The 25,806-nt window shown below is 43.4% G+C and overlaps 2 protein-coding genes across 2 annotated transcripts; one reads left to right on the forward strand and one right to left on the reverse strand.

The window, feature by feature from the left end:
• Positions 1-1,057: 1,057 nt before the first annotated feature.
• Positions 1,058-4,666, forward strand: LOC306736538 (uncharacterized protein; the record flags this gene model as incomplete). The annotated part of the gene is made up of 4 exons (XM_079218184.1): positions 1,058-1,071; positions 2,104-2,700; positions 2,783-2,902; positions 3,922-4,666. The coding sequence occupies 4 exons, from the start codon at positions 1,058-1,060 to the stop codon at positions 4,664-4,666; spliced, it is 1,476 nt and encodes a 491-aa protein (XP_079074310.1).
• Positions 4,667-7,554: 2,888 nt separating this feature from the next.
• LOC306736539 (ral GTPase-activating protein subunit beta-like) lies at positions 7,555-23,185 on the reverse strand (the record flags this gene model as incomplete). The annotated part of the gene is made up of 30 exons (XM_079218185.1): positions 7,555-7,727; positions 9,352-9,491; positions 9,819-9,871; positions 9,968-10,074; positions 10,677-10,793; positions 10,904-11,027; positions 11,334-11,492; positions 11,586-11,771; positions 12,023-12,178; positions 12,315-12,418; positions 12,579-12,748; positions 12,975-13,123; positions 13,814-13,996; positions 14,104-14,237; positions 14,333-14,417; positions 15,476-15,590; positions 15,815-15,982; positions 16,457-16,586; positions 16,750-16,922; positions 17,244-17,338; positions 17,969-18,129; positions 18,222-18,269; positions 18,497-18,541; positions 19,560-19,610; positions 19,722-19,864; positions 20,290-20,421; positions 20,515-20,701; positions 20,901-21,055; positions 22,091-22,293; positions 23,030-23,185. The coding sequence occupies 30 exons, from the start codon at positions 23,183-23,185 to the stop codon at positions 7,555-7,557; spliced, it is 4,002 nt and encodes a 1,333-aa protein (XP_079074311.1).
• Positions 23,186-25,806: the final 2,621 nt, after the last annotated feature.

Consider the following 25,806-nt stretch of genomic DNA (forward strand, 5'->3'; position numbering starts at 1 on the left):
TTTTCTCGAGATAATACAAAAAAATCATCTTTTACATGCACAGAAGTTCTGGCAAATAATCATAAAAAAATACAAACAGTTTGCACTTCATTTTATTGTAAGTGGGTCAAAAATAACTTTTAGACATACATAAATATATATAAATAACAATAATATATATAAATATAATATATATATATAAATAACAATATATATATATATATATATATATATATATATATATATATATATATATATATATGTAACACATTTAGTTGGATGTTTTATGAGGCCTTTTTCCTTCACTTGTTGTTGCAGCAAAATGTTTGCATATACAGACAATTACATTAAGATATAGCTGCATTTAGATTTATTATTACAAGACACAGTAAGATATATTTGATCTAGATGTAGATGTTTATACAAAACCATCAGTGCCAAAGGTTTTCAATCATATATTGTGTGCTTGACAGACAGAGATCAACTGTTTTCCCTTGTAGTTGCATGATGACAGTCAATGCAAAGATCAGAAGTGACCACTGGATGGTGCTGTTGCACAGTGAACTGAACCCTGAAGGCATTATTCAAGTTTTATTTTGCATTTAGTCTTTATTTATATCACATTTCACTTTTTATTTTAAAATAAATAAATGTACACCCAAAGACGCTGCAAAGTCTCTTTTGACTTACAGTATTTTGAGTGATTGAAAGTTCAAATTGAAAGCAGTGCAAAATGTGTACCAATTCGTACCATTCCTAGATTTTCAAAATAAAATAATAGCAGTAACAGTGTAAACAAGGCAAACAACCAGGGAGGATCCTGCAGCGAACTTTGTATTCTCTTTGTTTCATGAATGCGAGGTTTCTGAAGGCAGCTTCATGAACTCATGAACTCATGAACTCATCTGAGCTCTCCGGTTCTTCTCATGTGATGATGCGGAGAAAAGGAAACCGAAACTAAACAGTACAAACAACTGATCGATCAGATGGCGCTCGAGTATCAGCAGTCAGTCAGACTGATTTGGTGACGTAGCCACGTGAAAGATCTGTGTATACGTCATTAAACACGAGGATAAACATGTCTGCTGCGAGGTAAGAGTTCACACCTTTCAGCTACTTTTGCACAGAAAGAGACAGTGCGCATGTGCAGGAGACAGATCTGTGAGTGCAGGAGGAAACACACGGTTTATGAAGATGTGATCTACTTTGTGCAGGACAGTAAAGTTGCACGAAGTGAAATTATTCATCATTTCACTGTTCAAAATGGGGTTATTACAGTTTAATGTGCTCAAAAGAATATGGTTGGAAATGTTTTCTGAAAACAGGAACAAAGTAAACTGGTGCTCTGGTATTCGTTCCTCTTTTCCATCAGAAGACCTCACACCTCCACTGGGAACACTGGGGGTCCAGAGCCCAGCTGGGAACCAGCATGCTGATGTATTATATTACATTAGATTAGATTAGATTAGATTGGATCAGATACTCCTTTATTAGTCCTGCAGTGGGGACATTCACAGGATTACAGCGTTGTCTTTTGTCTCTTTGTAGCTGTTTAGTGTCTCTCTGTAGTCATTTAGTGTCTCTTTGAGGTCATTTAGTGTCTCTTTGAGGTCATTTAGTGTCTCTTTGAGGTCATTTAGTGTCTCTTCGGGGTCCTTTAGTGTCTCTTTAAGGTCATTTAGTGTCTCTTTAAGGTCATTTAGTGTCTCTGAGGTCATTTAGTGTCTCTTTGGGTCATTTAGTGTCTCTTTGAGGTCATTTAGTGTCTCTTCGGGGTCCTTTAGTGTCTCTTTAAGGTCATTTAGTGTCTCTTCGGGGTCCTTTAGTGTCTCTTTGAGGTCATTTAGTGTCTCTGAGGTCATTTAGTGTCTCTTTGAGGTCATTTAGTGTCTCTCTCTGTAGTTAATTAGTGTATCCGAGGTAATTTAGTGTCTCTTTGGGGTCATTTAGTTTCTCTCTGTAGTTATTTAGTTCTGCTGTCGGCTCAACTTCAGTATTTTGTTCCCTCCGGAGATGCAGAGCGGCGGTCTGACTCCGGTCCAAAGCGTCCCGCTGATCCACAACAACACTTTAGTTTGACTCAGTTTTGAACTTTCACAAACTGGAGGGTGTTTTGTGTTGCAGACAGGAGCTGCAGGAGGCCTTGTGCCGCTACATCGGAGACACCCTCACCTGCATCCACACCGTGAGAGAATTCTGCGAGAGGAGCCAGAGATGGATGCTCGGGAGGAAGTCGCAGTTGCAAATGATGATGGACATCAAACACCGAGCCGACAACATCGACCTAAGCATGGACCATGTCACCCAGTCGGAGAACAGATTTAAGGCCTTTTCGGAATACATGAAGAGCAAAGCCACCCAGGTGACTGCAGACAGCCGGCGTGCAGAGCTGGAGATGGAGCTGGCTGCTGTGCTGAAGGACACTCTGGGAGGTCTGGAGGAGCTGGACTCCTTTCTGGATGCGGTGGAGAATCTGGCGGTCACCTCAGTTCATGTGTTCACGCTGGAGAACCAGGGGCTCCGTCTGCCAGAGGGGATCGGCCCTGAAGACGTTCAGTTTGTCATCGATGCTGCACGGAAAATCTGCCCTCTCCTCCTCGAGTTTAAAAGAGACGCGAGCGGCTTCTTCCTTCCCGAACTCAAGAATGTGGAGGTGCTGTCGCACCAGCTGAACAAATACATTAAGACCACCCTCAACATCTGTGGGGAGTTACAGAAAAGGTAGAGAGGCATTTAAAAATACTAGTATGCACATTTTGCTAAATAAACATCTGTTATAAAACATGTATTTGTCTTGTAACAGCTCCCTCACTGACTTTTCCATGGAGATGAACGATGAATCCCTGGTGGACCTTGATGTGGATTTGTCTGAAGATGACGTACAAATGATGCTTTCTCAAATTAACGAGCTTGATGAAATCAGGTGAGCGTTAACCATGTCCGGATACAAATATGCATTTAGAGAAAAGCAACACAAATGTATAAGAAAGTAAAACACAGGGTTCTTATGGTCTTGGAAAACCTGGAAAAGTCATGGAATTTGAAAAAGAATAAAATAAAATCCCAAAGGTTTAGTAAAAGTCATGTAAATGTGTTATATTCATGTGTTCATGACGTTCATTTACGCTGAGTTTGAAATAATGAATATGCTTTTAAAAGAAAGACTCAGAATATAAGCAGGCATCCATACAGGCATCTATATAAATGTTTATTCTTTGAATCAAACTATTGTCTCATTTGAGTCATTTAAGGTTTACTGTATGCTTTGTATTCTCATTGTTAGTTTAAATTCTACATTTACTCACTTTTTACTGTTTACACCCAGATTTCACTAAATGTTTGCTCATGGAAATTTGGTTTAAAGTCATGAAAAAGTCATGGAAATTTGGTAAAAAGTCATGGAAATCTTGTGAAAAGTCATGGAAATCTTGTGAAAAGTCATGGAAATTTGGTGAAAAGTCATGGAAATTTGCTAAAAAGTCATTGAACTCTTGTGAAAAGTCATGGAAAAGTCATGGAACACCATTGGTTAAAATGTGTATGAACCCTGAAAATAAGAAAAACACAAAGTTTAATAGGGAATTGAGAAACAGCAGCATCTCTGTAGACTCAATGTATTGTAACTAAAGAAAATGACAGGCAAAATTATAAAATATAATTCATTCCTCAAATGACAAAAAAAACATCAGATTTTCAATGATTTCTATAAGGATTCAGAAATGAAAGAATACTTGGGTTATGGTTCTTCCCCAGCAGGAGTTAACACCTAAGTTGTCATTTATTTTATTATTATTTATTATTTATTTTAACCAGATCCTAAATCCAATATTTAAAGTAACATGCTGACCTTTTGAGATGAGTCATCTTGTGTCTTTCCTAACTTCTTCTCTCCTCTTCATCAGAAAGAACCAGAGCTTCCGGACGGTGTTCTTGCTTCATCAGGGAGTTCCAAGAGCGACGGGCCGGGATGCTGCAGTCTCTCAACGAGCTGGAGGAGAACGCCGTCCAGCTCGACAGAATGAACACGGTGGCAAAGATCTCCAGCGTGGCCGGCAGCTCGGTGGGGGCAGCTGGAGGTGTGCTCTCCATCGTCGGCTTTGCATTGATGCCGGTCACAGCTGGAGCGTGTCTAGCTCTGACGATGACCGGGTTGGGGATGGGAGTTGCCAGCGGAGTCAACAGCGTGGTCACCACTGTCACGGAGTTCGGCGTAAACCGTAAACATCTAAAGAAAGCCGGTGAGATCATCCAGAGCGTCATGGAGGACGTGCAGAGTCTGCAGGATTGTCTGGAACAGGTCACCAGAGGAGAAACCACCCCAATGGATGTGGTTCTGGGAGTAAGCAAGGCGCTTTGTAAAATTGGCGCTATTGGAAAGGGTATCGATTCGCTCATCGACGCTGCCTCAGCGATCAAAGGACCTCTCGCCCTCTCCAAATCGGCCAGGGTCGGTCTCATCAGGCTCAATGCATTCTTCATCGGCCTGGATGTCTTCTTCATCTGTAAAGACAGCATCAGTTTGGCCAAAGGCTGCGAACCTGAAGTGTCACAGTTAATCAGAGCCAGAGCCGCTCTCTGGCGCTCGGAGATGGACTCGTGGCAGAAGATCTACGACTTCCTGCTCAAAGGTCTGCCGACATCAGAGAGTAACAAAGCCGTCCTGGAGACGCCATTTTATCCAAAGTAGGTGACGAAGAAACACGGCGAAACGGGAATGAACATTTCGTTTGATGAAGTGGATGAAAAAAAAGAGAGAAAAAGTCATGTGTGATACATTAGACGATTATCAACTCACTGCATCAAAATGTTTGAGGGATTCTTAGTCAGCTCTTCTCTCATGACAGAAACCAATTTATTGAATCCCTGAACCCTGAACCAAAACATGACATATTGTGTGTGTGTGTGTGTGTGTGTGTGTGTGTGTGTGTGTGTGTGTGTGTGTGTGTGTGTGTGTGTGTGTGTGTGTGTGTCTGGCATTTAGGACTTTACCTTATTAATTAAAACACTACGGAAAAATATTATGCAAATGACATCCTGTACAATCTGTATGCTCTTCATTATTATGTATAATTCAATCTGTACAAATTTGAAAAAAATAATGTGGTTTTCTGTTCATCAAAAAACTAAATTATGAATTAATATTATTATAGAAATACTTATGTTACATATGTAACAGACACATCTGTCCAAGTATCCCTCCAAGTATCCCTCCACGTGGCTGCATTCTTTATCAATACCGACAAACGCTGAGTACTATAACTTAATATTATCATGTACTATTACTAATCTAATAGTAGTGTGCTGTCCTAACAGATGATATATTTACTCTACAGCTAAACTAATAGCTGACTTGGCTATAACAAAACATGACAAAACAATCCAACAAAAGTGCGGCACTAAAACACTGCACACTCAAGAGAACGAGCCACGATCAGAAGGAACGATAATAATTAAAGCTGTGAGCAGCTGAGAGCGGGCCCTCGCTCCAGCACGTCGTGTGTTTTTTTTTACAAACTAAAAACAAAATATAACATTTGTATTTAAAATGTTGAAATATTAAAATAAATGACTTTTGTTGAAAAAAACTGCGTCTTCATTTTACAGTATGTAATTATTTTACTGTATTCATTAACAGTATTACAATGAATACAGTGATGCATGTTACAGTAAACTGGGATTTGCTGTGAACTGTACACGGTTACTGTGATGACAAAGACAGTATTTTGATAACTACTGTAATAACAATGACGGTACTGGGATTATTACTGTAAAAATGACTACAGTATCCATGTGTACTGTGATTTATTTTACAGTAAGCGTACTGTAAAATAAACTACAGCTACTTACTTGCTAATTGCTGCCAGCGAGTTACTGTAAATTCTACAGTCATCTTGTTGCCCCTCCTCCAGATCATGACAAGTTAGGTTTTCTTCCCCCACTGTCCAACAACTCAAAAATGAATTAAGAACCCTTTGATATAGCAAAGAACCATATGACAAGCATGTAGAACCATCCGATCGATAAAATGGTTCTTCGTAGAACCACAAAGCCTTCTTTAAGCCCCTTATGGACCTAAATAGGTCCTTTTTTAGAAATTGATTTAAACTGTGTAAAACATTACAATAATCATGAACAAATATATTGATGCTACACATCAAATTAAACAAGAGAACCTGGGCTACAATAACTAGTCAGCCATTTCAACACAACTCAAACACCAACTAAAATAATTATTAAAATAAAATAGTTATAATTTTGATACGAGTCAGCCCACTCTGTATGTTTCCGGAACTAGCATCCCGTAGCTTGGTGCTATCAGAAAAAGACAAATAGCAAAAAGCAAGACAATTCCACACGGATTCCAAATCTATTCCCCAAATCCCTCTGCTCATCACCGAGATATGAACCAAAGAACACAGCAACATAAATCGCTCAGTCAGCAAATTTTGAATTTTTTTGGAGAAAATAGCAAATAAAAGAAAAAATGCATTTCCCTCAGTAAATCCCCACTATTACAAGTTTATTGAACACCATAAGTCATATACAAGTGAAATATAAGGTTTGCTACATGAAAAATTAAAATGTCACAGATGCGCGAAAATATGCGTAAATGTGCCCAAATGCAAATTTTGGAAACCTCGCCTGAATTCTCTTTGTGCTTTACCTCTCTGACTTTGTTCTGCTTCACTTTTTCAAGTGAAAACAGTGCAGAGAGACTGTTCACATATTGTGCTATGATTTGGGAGAGCCTCAGGGCTTCTTCTTAGTGAAGCATCATTTCAAGGAGATAATCATCCTGAAAGTGCTTTTTTTTACAGGCGGACCTGAAACTTCTATTTTTCAATCTTTATTTACTCTTAGCCAGCAACATATATACTAATATTTACACATCTGACTAACAGCTCACAATGGTTGCCTTTATTATAACACCAGAATTATTCAAATAGCCCTTGTGGTTGCAGAGATACACCCTTTTTAGTTTGGGTATGCTATTTCGAGCTAAATCCTAAAAAATGCCAGAGAGCTTAACGGTTAAAGAACCACTTAAGAACCATTATTTATCTGTGTGCAGGTGGAATTGACAAAAAAACACAATGAGGAGGAAGAGGAGGAGGAAGAGGTGGATGGGAGGAAGAGGGAAAGGAGAAGGAGAAGAAGGAGAGGAAGGAGGAGAAGGAGGATTTGGGCAAATTGTATTTTGCCGATGAAACTTTCTGGCCAATAAGAGATCCTTTGAATGGAATCGATGACATCAAACCAGAGGGCCAATCAGAATGTGAGACACACAGAGACCACCCAGGTTTCCACACATTTATTAACCCTCTCAGGTGACATCATCACTCAGGTGACATCATCGTTCAGGTGACATCATCACTCGGTAAACACCTGTCGTCGCACCCACAACCCTTGTAACGGCAGGCACTGTTGATCCTGATTGGCTGGTTTAAAACCCCACAAACACGCAAGCACTTTTTTTTAATTCATTTTTTATTCTGTGAATGGTAAATAAAACGGCAGGTTGCCATGGTAACAGTGGAGCCGGCCGGTCCGAGAGGTTAAAGGTCGGGGGGGGCTTCAGGGGTCCTGGAACAGAGCGGCGTAAAAGGCGGGCTCAGAGCGGCGGCTGCGATAACGAAGGATGATGTCATTGATCATGTGCTTTCTCCTGACATGGGAGGGAGGGGTGGAGTCACTCTCCAACCGTCGCCGGTGGCAACAGTTGATCACGGTCTCTCTGAGCAGGAAACCTGGAGACGAGAAAGAAACGAGGTCCACCTCGACATATTAATGATAGTACATTATATAAGGTGTCTGTGCAACAGCGAAGACAAAAGAGACTTCTTCAACCAAAAACTGATTAAACCTACGGACGATCGAGGAAATAAAAGACAAACTGTTAATTATTAATATTTCATCATCAGCTTGTATGGTAACACCTTTCCTTATAAGGTATCCCATTTCCTGATATGGTATATATTAGGGCTGCAACAACGAATGTCGCGCGATTATTACGCCGGATAATAAGTCGCGGAGAAAAAAAAAGAGCGTAGCAGAGCAACTGGCCAGCCAGCGTTTCTGAGATCGGAGTGAGACACGAGAAAAGCTGAGGTCGTGATCTTCTCAAAAATAGAAGATCTTTGACGAGTTGAGTCTTGGCCAATCAGCGTCTTCATGTTCCTCAAACTTGTTTTTAATGGAAGCTAGTCAGCTTGCTATCACGTTAGCTAACGTGTTTGGGTTGTGTATTGTCGTTAAAGTTCTGTTATGTTCCGTTACAGTTCAGTCTTGCTTGTAGAAAAACGCAACGTGGTGAAACATGCCGTCACCCCCCGGTCTGGTTCAGTTCACGCTGTCACTCGTTAACGTTAAACCGGCGGATCTGGCTGCAGGTTTTTTTTTGTTTTTTTTTACTTAAAGTAGAATGAAGCAAATCACGTAGTTGGGCTTAGCCAACAACGTGACGTCGTGGTCATAAGAGACCCAGAATGAAAGAGTTTAAGGAAGAGGACGCTCTATATGGAGCAGTACAGCTTCCCTCTGTCCCAGTATTTCATACATACTGATAAAGCAGGGTATGTAAATGCAGCCTCTGGAGGGATCAATTACAGTAAAAAGGGCTCACATTTGGCAGATGTAAAGCATACATGTGTATATTTTTAGTGTTAGTCCATTTTATTGTTTTAATTAACAGCTCAGGGATGTTCAAGGAGCAACCTGTTTGTGCACTTTCTGAAGATGTTTTGCACTTTCACTTCTGTTTTTGAATAAAGGGTTGGAAATGAACGCTTTTTTGATTAAACAAAATGTTGTATCCGATTCATCGAAAAAATAATCAACCGATTAATCGATTAATAAAATAATCGTTAGTTGCAGCCCTAGTATATATAACCTCTCCTTATATGGTATAACCTCTCCTTAGGGTCACACCTCTCCTTATATGGTATCACCTTCCCTTATATGGTCACACTTTCTTATGTGGTACCACCTCTTTTTTTAATGGTCACACCTTTCCTGGTATCACCTTTCCTTGTATGGTATCACCTTTCCTTATGTGGTCACACCTTTCCTGGTATCACCTTTCCTTGTATGGTATCACCTTTCCTTATGTGGTAACACCATTCAATATAAGGTATCCCATTTCCTTATATGGTATAACCTCTCATTATAGGGTCACACCTCTCCTTTTATGGTATTACCTTCTCCTGTATGGTATGACTTCACCTTATATGGTCCCACTTTCTTATATGGTCAACGCACTCTCTGTGTGATGATGAGGGTACGATGAAGGTGATCTCTGTCAGTACATCAGGACAAACCTCTCTCCATTAAAAGTAATCGCAATCCAATCTGATTGGATATTTTCAGACGTACCCAAAGACCTCCTGCTGACCAAACTCCCGTTGACCAAAGGGACGACCAAACCGAACTTGCTGGTCGTGTTTGCATGGAAATGAATCCGGTAGAGTCCAGTCTTCATAGGATGGACGAAGATCAGCTGGACGTTTGACACGCTAACAACGGACAGAAAGACAAGACGGCTTCGTTACCTTCACGGTACTTCATGTCTGAAGCGGTTCGTAAAGGGCGTATTCGTCAGGTGCTTCACCTGGTCGGTGTTCCTGTCTTTGTCCCCGACAGAAGGTCAGACAGAGGGAAACTCTCTGAAACACAAAGGTAGAACGACTGATCTCATCATAGTTCCAGTAAGTAAGAAGACAAATTAAGTAGTAACTATAATATTATCACAACGTATGTCAGTAGATTTACTGTTAATGTAAAGATAGTTACCGATATCCTCGAAGCGTTCGACCCAGACAATCAAGAGTATAGATTCAGACCCAACGGACGACAACTCAAAACGAAAGGACTTTGTGTCTTCAACTGGAGAACTCTGGACAAAGACAGACAGACAGAGAGAAAGACAGACAGGTCAGAGACTGACAGACGGAAAGATAAGTGAAAAAGATTGTATGTTGGAGGTCCATACTGTGGGTTGAGGGGTGGAGTCTTTGCTGGGCTCAAAAGGACTCTGCTGGTTGGATGGCACCCCAGTTAGATGCTCCGCCTCCTCCGGACTCTTCGACAACTCGGCCACTTCGTATAAAAACACAAGGAAGAATTTATTAAGTAATAATAAGTAAATACCTTATATCAGTGGTTCTTAACCTGGGTTCGATCGAACCCCAGGGGTTCGGTGAGTCACTCTCAGGGGCTCGGCAGGGGTCAAGACACACACAGTATAGCCCGAGCAATGTCGGGCCACAACACACAATTTTTCTTCTTTTCGTCACATTGATTTGCAGTAAATATTCATTGAGTTATGTTTTTGTGTGAAATTCATGTTTTGTTGATTTTGTTCTTTGAACACAGTGATTTTGTGTGCAACTGATGCATGGTTCATTTTGTGCACTAACAAAATATATACCTATGTTTTGAAGAAATCATATTTTATTTTTCCAATTACGAAGGGTTCGGTGAATGCACTGATGAAGCTTGCAGGGTTCAGTACCTCCAATAAGGTTAAGAACCACTGCCTTATATGGAACCACCTCTCCTCATGTGGTGTCTCACCTCTCTGGATATGGTCACACATTTTCTAATATGGTATCGCTTCACCTTATATAGTCACACTTTCTTATGTGGTAACACCTCTCTTTAAATGGTCACATCTCTCGTTTTATGGTCAACGCACTCACTGTGTGATGATGAGGGTACGACGAAGGTGATCTCGGTCAGAGCGTCGGTGTACATCAGGACAAATATCTCTCCATTAAACACACCCCCTCCACTGTCACCTAGCACAGCAGGGAATTCTAAAAAAACAAAAAAATAACCAATTCAGGATAATGGAGAACAAAGTGACCACAACCACTGACCCCCGACAGTGTCCTGTTGCTGAGAAGTGACCAATCAGAACACTGACCTGAACTGGTGCCGTTGAACCCGCCCCCCTGTCGTCGCCCAACCTCCACTGGCCGACCGAGAGACCACAGGAAGTCCAGGAAGTGAGACTGGACGCTGCAGCTGGACTCCACATTCCTCAGAATCTAGAAAGAGACAAACAGGTTCAGCGAAGTTCTCTCGGCACAACCTTTCAAAGTCGTCAGATGTTGTAATCGTGGGTCTCTCCCCGACAGACTCCCCAACAGGTCCAGATATTTAACATGTTTGATATCTGAAATGTGTCTCCGATGCAGCGGCGAGCCTATCGGTTCATGTCTTTGACCAATTCACCCATAGCGCTCAAACAGCAACAGACAAGAGAGGTACAACTACTTTGTCTCACTTCATGCCCCAAATACCAGGCCCTGAGAAAGAAAAACAACGGCAAACACAGACAGGTGTGTGATGACCTCAGCAGCTGTCCGCTGTCCTGCTCTCATGTAGAAGATGAAGGCGGAGTCACAGTTCCTGGACGGCAGCTGGTCCAAACGTCTCAGATCCTCCAAAAAACCTGGAAGTGAAGAGTCCAGAGACACCAGCGGAGCTGGGACACCGCTGGTACCTGGACTCTACGAGGACAAGTGCGAGGGAGAAAGGATCGACAGGTGGGTGTGACAACAGACAGAGCTAAACGTGTCAATGAATCAATCTCTTCCATGTACCTTCAAGGTCTCAGGTGTCAGAAGGCCCAGGTGGGACAGGAAGAGTCTTGCTGTCTGGAAGTTGGTAATTGGAGACGGCGGCCTGCAAGTCTTCATGACGACCGAACGTCCGCTCACCTGCGGCCGAGCCTCGACCTGTCGCTGCCTCTTCAACGCTGCTTGCAGATGCTCCAGTTGCTGCTGCACCTGTCAGAGAAGGAAGGGGCAGGAGTTTATACCTGACCGGTGATTTACCCACACCTGCGCGGCTGATTATCATGTGAAGAACACCTGTCTGACTTTAATGTAGCTTCCGAAAGTTCTGCGACTTCCAGATTTTAATATTAGCAAGAAAAGTGAAAAGAAGAGGACCTAAACGTGATCCCTGAGGACCACCATGGTAAATACATAAAGGGAGAATGAACAGGGTTTGGATCTGGGTTGGACCAGGTACGTACCTCCTCACTAACGGTCTCACGCAAAGTTGGAATACTCAGATCTGCTTTCACTGAAGCAACTCTGTCAACGTTTTCAGGAAACAGCTGATGTTTGAACGCACATCGTATCCCAGCATCCTCCTGGGCCACACCACGCTGTTCTGGGATCAGAGTTTGCTAAAGTCGATCAACAGACAGGAAAGATAGAATACTGATCTCAAGCCTGAGAAGCACACCATGTTCACAAGATGAATCATGATGAATTGTTATTATTAGGTGTTTATTGTGTTTGGACATTGATGGAAGTGGCCACCTGCGTTTCTGTTCTTTCCTCTCTGGGTTGCAGGTGGAGCTGTAAAGTCCAGGTGTGACCTCCTGACGGACCTCTGATCAGCACTGTGACTGACGGACATGGCGCTGCGAACACCATTGAAAACATTAGTATTGTTGTCTTTATATTTGACGGGTCGATACGTTGAGCAACAGAAAATTCATTAAAAACAACAACAACGTTTCCTCGTGTATGAGGGTTTGTGTTTCTGTCTATCTGGTTCAAGTTCAGTGAATCAGGACTGACCCTGTTCAGGTCCCTGTGGTTCTTCCAGCATGGCCAAGATGACTGAGCGGTCCACCACAAAATATCTGAATTTCTTCAAACTGCTGTCACTCAAAGTGGAGCAGCCAATCAGAGTGTCCTGACTCAGCAGGCCTCCGAGGAACGGGAAGGCCCCCGAAACCTGCATGACACTGAGATATGAGTAGATATCAGACTAAGCTCTGCAGACACTGTCTAGGTTGAGTTTATTTGAGAATGAGGCAGAATCTGATTCGACCACAACAGCTGATCATCATTTTATTAACCCGGATAGACGCACAATGGCGCTAATAGGCCAAATATGTGAACTCTGCTTTTGATTACTTTACTTTATTTTAAAACATCTCAAACGTTTACCCGTGTGTTTGTTTTGCTCACCAGCTCAGCGTGGCCTCTGCAGCCTCCTTCACCCTCAGAGAAGCCGGGTTCAGTTCTTTCTCCTCTTTACACCTCACTTCCTCTTCCTGTCTGGATTTACTGCCCGAAATTCCCAATTCCACTATCTCCAGGACCTCCAACAAACACTCCTGAAAACAGCAGATAACTTATATATACCTACGTATATAAGTTATCTGCTGGTTAGTTACTTGGCTGCTAGTTACCCATTGGTTAGTTACTTGGCTGCTAGTTACCTGCTGGTTAGTTACTTGGCTGCTAGTTACCCGTTGGTTAGTTACTTGGCTGCTAGTTACCTGCTGGTTAGTTACTTGGCTGCTAGTTACCTGTTGGTCAGTTACTTGGCTGTTAGTTACTTGGCTGTTAGTTACATTGCTGTTAGTTACTTGGCTGCTAGTTACCTGTTGGTTAGTTACATGGCTCATAGTTACTTGGCTGTTTGGTGCATGCTGGTTAGTTACCTGATGGTTAGTTAATCGTTGGTTAGTTACTTGACTGCTAGTTACCTGCTGGTTAGTTACTTGACTGCTAGTTACCTGATGGTTAGTTACTCGTTGGTTAGTTACTTGTCTGCTAGTTACCTGCTGGTTAGATACTTGTCTGCTAGTTACCTGTTGGTTAGTTACTTGTCTGCTAGTTACCTGTTGGTTAGTTACATGGCTCACAGTTACCTGTCTGTTTGGTGCATGCTGGTTAGTTACCTGCTGGTTAGTTACTTGGCTCACAGTTACCTGTCTGTTTGGTGCATGCTGGTTAGTTACCTGCTGGTTAGTTACTTGGCTCACAGTTACCTGTCTGTTTGGTGCATGCTGATTAGTTACCTGGTGGTCGAGCATGGCGGGGTGTTGAGTTAACCAGACGTTCAGACAGTGGAAAGCAGCGACGATGATGGAGTGCAGATCTCTGGAGTGAAGCGGAGGAGGACGACTGCACTGAAACACGATGTAGCAACAGACCGAAGTGACGGCTCGCCTCCTCTCACTCTCTTCCACGCTCACCTCCACCTGCAGGAGGACGGGACAAGGTCACAGAAAGATTTATAATTGGTTTAGGATCTGTGTGTGTGTACGTGTAGGGGTTAGTGTGTGTGTGTGTGTGTGTGCATGCCCACCTTAGCCAGTCCTCCCAGTACTTCCAGCGCAGAGAGACAAACTGCTGAGTCATTCCTCCACTGGGACGTGAGACGCTGAGTCAGCAGACGCACAGACTGAGCCCACAGGATCCCGGCTGCATCTGACTGGACGGCTGGTTGACATAGCAACGCAAAAACACACACACACATCACATGACGGTCAAGGTTATAAAATGTATTCAAACTTTCAATCATCAAAATGAACTACCGGTCCCTCTGGTCCATCTATTTGCACTGGGCCCACTGGTTCCCGTGGTCCATCTGGCTCTGCTGGCTCCACCTGACTCATTGTCCTGAAATACAAAAATAGATTGCAATTTTCCTGATAATAAAAGAAAACCCACAGAAACAGTGTAAAGTCCTGTCGGCGCCACCTGCAGGCTGATTGTTATAAATCATTCAATCACAAATATAATCCAGGGATAAGGCATCCCATAAACACCACACGACGTACCGCACAAATCTTCTATCAAGACAATGTGAGAGACAACAACACACAGCAGTAATGATCATGAAGAAAATGTGTAATATTAAGACATAAACCATAATTTACAATAGTTCTTTTCATGGACGTTCCCACAAAACAGTCAGAATAAAAAGGTTAATCGTCAACTTAAACATAAAATATAGTTAATTATTTCTCTTGTCTACTTATGTTCATCTGTGTCAATAGAGTTTTAGTAGAGCTTCAGTAGAGGAGTGTATTCACCTGCTGACTTTGACCTGCAGCTTTTAACAGAGCTGAGTCCTGGACCAGGTTCAACATGCCAGCTGCACCAAACAGAAATCATTCAGACGGTCAGAGTGTGCAAACACAGCAGAGTCTACTGTTTATTCTTACTTTATTGTTTTTACTTTTGCGGAGTGTCAGATAGAATAAGAACAGTAGAGGATGCCAGAATAAAATCAATTGAATCCGACAAAACGAAAACAATAAAGTCAGACAGAATAATAACAATAAAGTCAGACAGAATAATAACAGTAGAAAACGATTAACAAACGAATGAAGGATCAGGATCTGTAACTGACCGAGTAGTATCTGTGTGTTGGAGGTGTCGGTCTCTGTCTGCAGAGCTCCAATCAGAACACCGATGAGGCGGGGCTTCAAAGACAGGAAGCTACCCCCTGTGACATCATCACCATTGAACCGCCCGTCTGATAACACCTGAACACACACACACACACACACACACACACACACACACACACACACACACACACACACACACACACACAGACCGAGACAGACAGAGACTGTTACTGTCTCTGTGGTTGTTATTGGATGCTCCTGCTTCACGTGTCCAGGTGAGGTCTGCACAGGTGTGTGTAGGTTCTTAACGGGGTGGATTACCTCTGACCGGACAGATCCAAACTGCAGAGGCAGAGGCAGCATGGTCAGCAGGACCAGGATGGAGGCTCGCCTCAAATCTGCCGGACTCAAAAAACTCTTGAACCTCAACAGCTCTCTGGACAAGAGACATATGATAGATTAAACTTCCAAGCAGTATATAAAGTAACAGGCTCCACTATTACCAGCATCAATAATGATAACATTTTTAACGCATGACTTTTACTCATAACAAAGTGTTACTACTTTTACGTAAGTAAAAGATGAGAGAGCTCGAGACGGGAGCTCGTTGGTGAAACGAGACGGTACCCCAAAGGGTTCTGGGTCCAACCCATCATGTACCTGTCGAGCAGCACTTTCTCTACAGCTGCGATGAAGGAGGGCAACAGCAGGTTGACTCCTCTCAGGTCACAGCAGAACAGACAGGTGGAGTTCAGCAGGATGGAGGCCAGAACAGGAGGACACACTTCCTCTGACACCAGTAGACCCTGAAGGAGAACCAGGTAGAACCTGGAGGTTGGACAGAGGAGGGGAGAACACACACAAACGTTTTAAATGTAATGACAGTTTAGGAAACTAAGACAACTGTCACCAGATTATATATTAGTACAGAGAGGACTGCACCTGGACAGGTATTGAGACATGTACCTGGACAAGATGGATGTTAAGACATGTGTACATGGACAGGTAGACAGCCATGTACCTGAACAGGTATTGCGATATGTACCTGACCAGGTAAATGTGCATGTACCTGGACAGTTAAAGACGTGTATCTTGTCAGGTATCCAGACATGTACCTGAACTGGTAAATGTACCTGGATCAGTACCCAGATAAAGACGCATGTACAGGTATGGTGATATGTAACTGGACAGGTAAAGATGCATATACCTGACAGGTAAATACATGTGTACCTGAACAGATATGGTGATATGTACCTGGACAGGTACTCAGGCATGTACGTAGACAGGTTAAGAGACGTGTACCTGGACAGGTAGACAGACATAATGTCCTCTGCAGTTTTCTTGCAGGTGAAGATCCTGCAGAGCGTCCCGCAGGCCTCGGCTCTACCAGCCGCCCACCTCGCTGACATCACAGTGACATCACCGGGACCGGCTGGAGAACACACAGGTGAGGGGTTGGTGACAGTAACACTACACAATGGAGAACCTGTAACGTGAGTCCTACGTGTAGTACTGTGTGCAGTATGTGTAGTACTGTGTGCAGTACGTGTTGTACTGTGTGCAGTATGTTTAATTAAAGTACTTAGTGGGCAGACCAGAGTCTATGTTGATCAGAGCAGCATCAAAAAGCCATTCGCCGAACAGGTGGAGGAGGGAGTCGACGTTACACCTGAGTGGGGTAGGGGAGGGTCTGGGGGAGGAGCAGAGAGGGGGTTGGGGGGGGGGAAGGAGGGGATGACAACTTCCAGTGAGGAGGGGAGGAAGATGCCTTAGAGGAGAGAGGAATGAAACCCCATAAGTAATATGGCTCAAACAAGACGTGTACCTGGACAGGTGATGAGACACATACTGGGACAGGTAGAGAGTCACGTACCGGGACAGGTAAACAGTTAGGTGCCCAGAAAGGTAAAGAGTAACTTACAGGGACAGGTAAAGAGTCACTTACAGGGACAGGTAAAGAGTCACTTACAGGGACAGGTAAAGAGTCACGTACTGGGACAGGTAAAGACTCACGTACTGGGACAGGTAAAGACTCACTTAAAGGGACAGGTAAAGACTCACTTAAAGGGACAGGTAAAGAGTCACTTACAGGGACAGGTAAAGAGTCCCTAACAGGGACAGGTAAAGAGTCACGTACTGGGACAGGTAAAGAGTCACGTACTGGGACAGGTAAAGAGTCACGTACTGGGACAGGTAAAGACTCACTTACAGGGACAGGTAAAGAGTCACGTACTGGGACAGGTAAAGACTCACGTACTGGGACAGGTAAAGACTCACTTAAAGGGACAGGTAAAGACTCACTTAAAGGGACAGGTAAAGAGTCACTTACAGGGACAGGTAAAGAGTCCCTAACAGGGACAGGTAAAGAGTCACGTACTGGGACAGGTAAAGAGTCACGTACTGGGACAGGTAAAGACTCACTTACAGGGACAGGTAAAGAGTCACGTACTGGGACAGGTAAAGAGTCACGTACTGGGACAGGTAAAGACTCACTTACAGGGACAGGTAAAGAGTCACGTACTGGGACAGGTAAAGAGTCATGTACCGGGACAGGTAAAGAGTCACTTACAGGTACAGGGAAAGAGTCACTTACAGGGACAGGTAAAGAGTCACTTACAGGGACAGTAAAGAGTCACGTACTGGGACAGGTAAAGAGTCATGTACCGGGACAGGTAAAGAGTTAGGTGCACAGACAGGTAAAGAGTTCAGTGGCCAGACCGGTACTGAGTCATGTAACCAGTCAGGTAAAGCGGTTTGTAAAGAGACATATACTTTGCACAGTTTTCAGGAAATACCAAAACAAACGAGTCGTACCGCAAGAGGTTTGCTAGTTGCCTTGGAAACATTCACAGGTTTTAGTCGTTTGTTGGGTTGAGGAGGGGAGGTGGTGGAGGTGGTGGAGGGAGCAGCAATGGGCAAGCTCAGTATGTTCACCGGGATGGGTGGAGCACTGCCAGAACGAGGTCGAGAGAAACCTGAGGATGCCAGAGAACAGGTATTCTCTGTTTCTACAGATCAAAACCACCAATCAAATCTGGGAAGGGTAGGGCAGGTATGCGGGGCTTACCGTGAGAAGGGTGGCGGTCTTTAAACGGACTCCTGGTAACAGCAACACCTGAGAGGAGACGAGGTGGGGAACAAACCAAATGAAAACCAAATGTTAGGTAAGACTGGAGGATTAGTTTAGTTTTTTACTTTAATCCAGACATTTTTGCCCCTTGCTTACGACAGAGACCAGATCAAGTCTGGTTCTGGTTGATTCCAGTTCGGCTGTCAGAGGACTCTACTTTGATTATTTTATTGATCGGATTGAACAGATCAGTTCAGGATAATCTGAATTACCGAGAGAAGGCAACCGGTCTCTGAAATGGATCCTTGTTGGAAGTCCTGGAGAAACACAGTAACAAAAGAAACTGCCACATCAGCAACAATAACAGCAGAAACAACAACAGTATATCTATATAAAGTATACCTGTTTAAATGTGTGTATATCAGTTTATGCGTGTAGTGTGTGTATACCAGTTTATGCGTGTAGTGTGTATATACCAGTTTATGCATGTAATGTGTGCATACCAGTTTATACGTGTGTGTATACCATTTTATACGTGTAGTGTGTGTATACCAGTTTATGCGTGTAGACCAGTTTATATGTGCAATGTGCGTATACCAGTTTATACGTGTGTGAATACCAGCTTATATGTGTAGTGCGTATACCAGTTTATACGTGTGTAGACCAGTTTATATGTGTAATGTGTGTATACATGTAATGTGTAGTTTATATGTGTAATGTGTGTATACATGTAATGTGTAGTTTATATGTGTAATGTGTGTATACATGTGATGTGTAGTTTATATGTGTAATGTGTGTATACATGTAATGTGTAGTTTATATGTGTAATGTGTGTATACATGTAACATGTGTATACCGGTTTATACAAGTAATGTGTGTATACCAGTTTATACATGTAATGTGTGTATACCAGTTTATACGTGTGTATACCAGCTTGTATGTGTAGTGTGTGTATACCAGTTTATACGTGTGTGTATACCAGCTTATATGTGTAGTGTGTGTATACCAGTTTATACGTGTGTAGACCAGTTTATATGTGTAATGTGTGTATACATGTAATGTATAGTTTATATGTCTAATGTGTGTATACATGTAACGTGTGTATACCAGTTTATATGTGTAATGTGTGTATACATGTAACGTGTAGTTTATATGTGTAATGTGTTTATACATGTAATGTGTAGTTTATATGTGTAATGTGTGTATACATGTAACGTGTGTATACCAGTTTATATGTGTAATGTGTGTATACCAGTTCATACATATGTGTGTATATCAGTTCATACGTGTAATGTGTGTATACATGTGTGTATACTAGTTTATATGTGTGTATACCAGTGTTTGGCAGAAGCTGCTCTGTTGGTTCTTTGTTGATCACAGTCACACCTGCAGAAACACAAGTTACACTTCATCCCTGTAGCTCATTATTTACAGCAGTGATTAAACCACAGAACAGACCCAGTGTCAGAAGTTAGTGGAGGTCAGAGGTCAGTGTACCCAGGAAGGCGTCGACCAGCGTGCTGACTCCTCTCATGGCTCTGAAGAAGATGTTTGGCAGCTGACTGTCTCCTCTTGATGCCTCCTCATGGGAGGAAGGAGTCGAACCAACAACCACGTGGTGACTGAGATCCACCGGGTTACTGAAAGGAGATTTGGGGATGTGGTTAGCCTTTTCAAGGCGAAACGTTTTGCTGCTACATGATGTTGAAGGTGTCACGATATACCGGTATTGACGATAACTGTATTATTTTAAACAATTATGAAATATTGATATGTCAATAATACATGTGTGATAATGTAAATAATCCAGCGCCTCTTAAATCAGGCTTTATTTTTATTTTTTATTTGCCAAAAAAGAAAAAAACGCAGAATAAGTACCTGTCAATCACACTGTAGCCCTGCCCTAAATTGAACTCATGTTCACAATGTTTACCTCAGTTAATAATAAATCAAGTGAGAATTATGGTTATTTAGTGCATGATGGCCAATAGGAAGAATACAAGTTTCAAGACACTTTAGCATTGGCTTCACTTTTCAGAACCGGAGGTTTCCGCCTGGACTTTACCTGAGCAGGTGCAGGAACCTGAACCAGGTCTGAGGGACTCCGTGTTCATCCATGTCTTCAGGGATCAGAGCGGCGTCTTCATCTGGGACTTTAAAGTGAGGGAAGGACGGACCGAAGGTCACCAATAACAACCTGAACACAGAACACAAACATAAACAACGTGATGAGTCGATGCACTGAACAACAGGAAGAAGAATGTGTGTGTCTGTTTGTGCGTTTGTGCACCTGGAGGTCAGGGCGGCGATGACTCGGTTCCATTGCTCCACCACCGCGGGCTGATGTCTGCAGCTGCTCAACGTCTGTCGGCCCAGCTGCCACAGAGAGCGAGACGGAAAACACCGAGCACAAGACAGCAACCAGACCTCAAACAGCACCGCCATGGACAGGTGAGACAGCTGCTCCGACACGCCGCCTGCTGAGACCGAGACAGGTGGTCAGCTGGGTCCTGTGGTGTGGTCAGAACCAACCTGGAGCTGAACGCTCCTAAAACTGTGGAGATGACTTTAGCCACAAGTACAGTTTCTTCCCTCAGGACATCGGACGTACACTGTCTAACGCCAAAACAGGTGCGCGAGGAGGCAAATGGGCGGGGTCACAGGTCACATGCTCACCTGTAGCCAGCATGGTGTGGTTGATGCAGAGCAGGAAGTTCAGCAGAGTCTCCCAGGTGTCTCTGCTCATCACCGCACTGTCTCTGGCCAACGACTGAACTGCACACAACACCTGCTGACAGAGAGACATGTAGACCGGACTCATCTGGTCCGACCTGGGGAGGGGGGCATGAAGAAGTTCACCGCTATTAACTTTCATTGAGTGAATGGAATTATGGGACAGCAGGAGACATGGGGTCAACATGAGAAACTCTGCCTCACCTACAAGTCCTGATATGTCATAAAACCTGACAAAGAAACACAAAGCAGTGTTGGAAGAGCAGGTTTACCCTGCTGTGGATAAGTGTCTGTTGGGGAGAGAATACATTCAGACTCTTGGATTCCTCCTCTTCTCTAATATTACAGTTACAAACAAAAACAAAGTGATGCATAGAACAAAGTCACATAACCTGACCACCAGAGACTGAGCCAATAGACGAATACAGTAATGTACAGGACACTATGGCAGTGGCCGTTAACCACATAAAGGGTCTCTAATCCTAATCTCCTAAAATACAGCTAGAATCACTCAAGACATTCTTCAATGACCACTGGGACCTCCAAAACACTGATTAGAACCACTCAATAACCATGTAAACGTATTACAGGGCTCCTTGAACCCTTAACGACGCCGCTGCTTGTTAATGGTCTTCTCATCCAATCACATTTCACCTCAGTTTCTCTATGCAATCGAGAGCTAGTTAAACTATATGGAGAGGCCTGCTACCATTTGGTGCATCACTTCTTAATGCACCAAGGAAAACTCTTAAAGGAGACCTGGATCTCCTACAGCACCAGTGGAACCTCCTAATGCATTATTGGAACTCCTAAAACACCACTGGAACCTCTTAATACACCACTGAAACGTTCTAATGCATCACTGGAACCTTTTAGTGCACCACTGGAACTTCCTAATGCACCACTGGAACCTTTTAATGGACCACTGTTGAACCATTGGACTTCCTAAAACTCCACTGGAACCTCGTAATACACTGAAACTTTCTAATGCACCACTGGAACCCACTGTTGAGCCATTGGACCTCCTAATGCACAATTAGGATAAAGATGTCATAGATGATCTGGTCCTTAAAAGTCAGGGGTTCTGGTGTTGAGATGTCTGTCAGCGGTTCAGTCCAGGTGTGACAGTCTACCTGGACAGGAACAGGCTGTACAGGTGTCGGAGGATCTTCTGGGTGTACAGGTTGGGCTCTCTGCCGATTGGAGGAGGGATGGAGTTTCTTGGGGAAACCAGGGCCATCAGCCAATCAGTGTAGACGTCTACACAGAGTTTTACGGTGTCACCGTCCGATGGGAGAGTCAAACCGTAACACAGCGCCTCCATCGTCCACTTCACCTGAAAAAACAAACTTAACCTTTTTAACCCCAGTTAAGCCCCAGCCATTTTTCTCAAAAATGTTGAATGGTTAGCATACCCATACTAAATACAGAATACTGAATAACTTCAAAAGGTACAACATACAGAAATAGAGACTAGTTAAGGGGTTCATATAGCAGTATGTGTGTTACTGGTTTAATGGTTGACGATAGAACACAGGGAAGAAAACAAATTATAATAATTTCCAAAAAGAAAAGCAACTTCCAGGATGTATTTTCTCTTTTTAATTATGCATATCATCGCTATAAAATAACACTATGTGTTAACATCTCTGCAATGCAATGTGGTTGATATCTTGCTGAGGCTTTGTCTGGCAGTGGATTTGGGTCGTAAGCTTTCCAGAAAGGTGCGCTAATCATGTGTGGCATCAAGCTAGGGATATGAAAATGTATTTTTCCATAACTTGGGGAGCTCTCTCGAGTCATATTTATGTTTTTTGTTAATATTTATGGTTGAATTGTGTTATAAACATGTACAATGGACTCATGCTCTTGTAAGGCCAGGCTGTGCAATCATTGTGTACAACGTAGTTTGTGCTTCTGTTGAACTCTGTTGTGTCAAAACTTCGCCAGGTAAATGATTTCTACACTCAACTGCAATTGTTCATCCAACACTGAACATGATTACATATCAACACCAGAGTGTGTATTTAAGTTTCCATAGAGGTCACACACACACACACGCACACACACACCTGTCTGTCTGTGCGCAGCAGGCTGCGGGTGTCAGGGTTTCCCAGGCCGGCTCTCAGGGGCTTTACCAAAGCAACCGCAACGTCTCTGCCCACAGAGGGCGGGAAGCAACTGAGCACGCTCACATGACTCCGCCCACTGGACAGTGATTGGTCCATGGCCTCTCAATCGCTGCTCACCTGAGAGACAGACAGGCAGAAAGACAGACTTACAGTTTAATAAGTGAACAAGTGGGGTTTTCCTTCTTATTTTCCAGTGAGGTTAAAGGGTAACTGTGTTTTCATACAGAGCTGGAGGTGATATCCGATCACAAGAGGTCCCAACGCGGCCTCCGATGATGTCATGTCTTTGGGATCAGCGTCGACATTGATTGGTTGTAAACATTTCAGGCAAAACCACATCTCTTCTTAAACTGAACTTCAACTGCTTTCAGCCGACAAATATCAACCGACGCTTCAACTGCCTTCACGGTCTGCATATCAGTGACGCTTCAACTGCCTTCAACCACTTTAATTCAACTCAAAAACAGATGCATGGATTCATATTCAATTTTATTCGGAAATAATTTTACCCAGACTGAAATACATACCGACTTCCCCTCTAGCGCCACCAACAGGTTCACATTTGTCCTTCAGGTACCTGTTGGATGTATAACTTTATCCGTAGCACCATCGCTAGGTTAAAATAACAAATGTGTTCAAACCCAGTCCAGCCGAGGCGCCAGTGAACTTCATGTTTTAAAAGTTAAAAGTGTCTCTTAAGGTTTTTCCGCCTGAATGAAAAGTGTCTTACCTGCACAGGTGAGTCCAGGTGAATGAGCTCCAGGTGAGCCGTGTGTTCAGTCTCAAACAAACACAGGTATGCCAACACAGTCAGGTCACTCTGAAAGTCAAGACTCAGAACTTGAACGCACCGGCCGGCACTGCTGCCTTCAGGGTCAGGTGGGAAACTTCAGTTCCAGTTTACAGGAAGGAACTCAGTTTACAATAAACAGACACGTTAACTGACTGTGTCAACATGGAAAATGTACTCGTGAGAAAGACTGGACAGAGACAGACAGGATAGAGACAGACAGGATAGAGAAAGACTGGACAGAGACAGACAGGATAGAGACAGACAGGATAGAGAAAGACTGGACAGAGACAGACAGGGTAGAGAGAGACACGATAGCGACAGGCAGGACAGAGACAAGACAGACAGACAGAGATGATAGAGACAGACAGGACAGGACAGTGATGGACAGAGACAGACAGGATAGTGACAGACAGGATAGAGACAGACAGACAGGACAGAGGCAGACAGACAGGACAAAGACAGACAGACAAGATAGAGACAGGCAGGACAGAGACAGACAGGATAGCAACAGACAGACAGGATAGAGACAGACAGGATAGAGACAGACAGACAGGACAGAGACAGACAGGATAGAGACAGACAGGATAGAGATAAGACAGGACAGAGATGCACAGAGACAGACAGGATAAAGATAGACAGACAGGATAGAGAAAGACTGGACAGAGACAGACAGGGTAGAGACAGACACGATAGCGACAGGCAGGACAGAGATGATAGAGACAGACAGGACAGTGATGGACAGAGACAGACACGATAGTGACAGACAGGATAGCGACAGACAGACAGGATAGAGACAGACAGACAGGATAGAGACAGACAGGATAGAGACAGACAGACAGGACAGAGGCAGACAGACAAGATAGAGACAGACAGGATAAAGACAGACAGACAGGATAGAGACAGACAGGATAGAGACAGGCAGGACAGAGACAGACAGACAGACAGGATAGAGACAGACAGGATAAAGACAGACAGACAGGATAGAGACAGACAGGATAGCGACAGAAAGGATAGAGACAGACAGGATAGAGACAGACAGGATAGCGACAGACAGGATAGCGACAGACAGGATAGCGACAGACCTTTAGAGAGAGACATTGAGGACACACAGGAGACGGTTCACGTTACAGCAGAAACCAGGTTCCTGTTCTGTGTTCTGGTTTCTGGTCCAACAGAGACCACAAACATGGAGGCTGCAGATTGAACCAGACATGATCACATGATCACCTCATGGGGTTAGAACTTGTGTCCCCTTGCTCATATATCTGCAGCGCAAAGGATTGTGGGTCAGAATAGCCGGAAAAGATCGCTGGCTTATAAACCGAAAGATGCGACCGGATGTAGAAGAACATCCTGGTGCTTCTGGCGTACCAAGTAGTACGAGTACTGGAACGCACAGACAGGGACCAGACAACCTGTTCTCAGTTTATTTCTGTTGTGAGACTAGTTAAGAGTGTTCTGTTCATACTACAGATCAAGTTTCATGGGGTGTGTGCAAATGAAAAATGATAAGTTCTTGTTTTCAAACTAAATATTTACTATATATATCAAAATATGTACACAAACTATACACTACGCTTACACAATGTTGCATGTTTCAGTTTAGTTTTTTCAAGAACAGTTTTCAGAACAAGAACCACATATGTACGCTGTATGTATGCATGTACTGTGTATGCATGTACTTTGTATGCATGTACTGTGTACGCTGTATGTATGCATGTACTGTGTATGCATGTACTGTGTATGCATGTACTGTGTATGCATGTACTCTGCATGCATGTACTCTGTACTCTTTACCAGCGCATGGTGTGTTGCGTTGCGCAGCGTAAAACTGAACAGGTGCAAGAAGACTATCTTTGCAGCCTAGGTGGGCGGGTCCTTAGGCATTTCCTGACTGTGAAATGAAAACACAATAAAGTCACAG

Source organism: Taurulus bubalis (assembly GCF_910589615.1).
Source record: "Taurulus bubalis genome assembly, chromosome: 5".
In the NCBI taxonomy this organism is placed as follows: Eukaryota; Metazoa; Chordata; class Actinopteri; order Perciformes; family Cottidae; genus Taurulus; species Taurulus bubalis.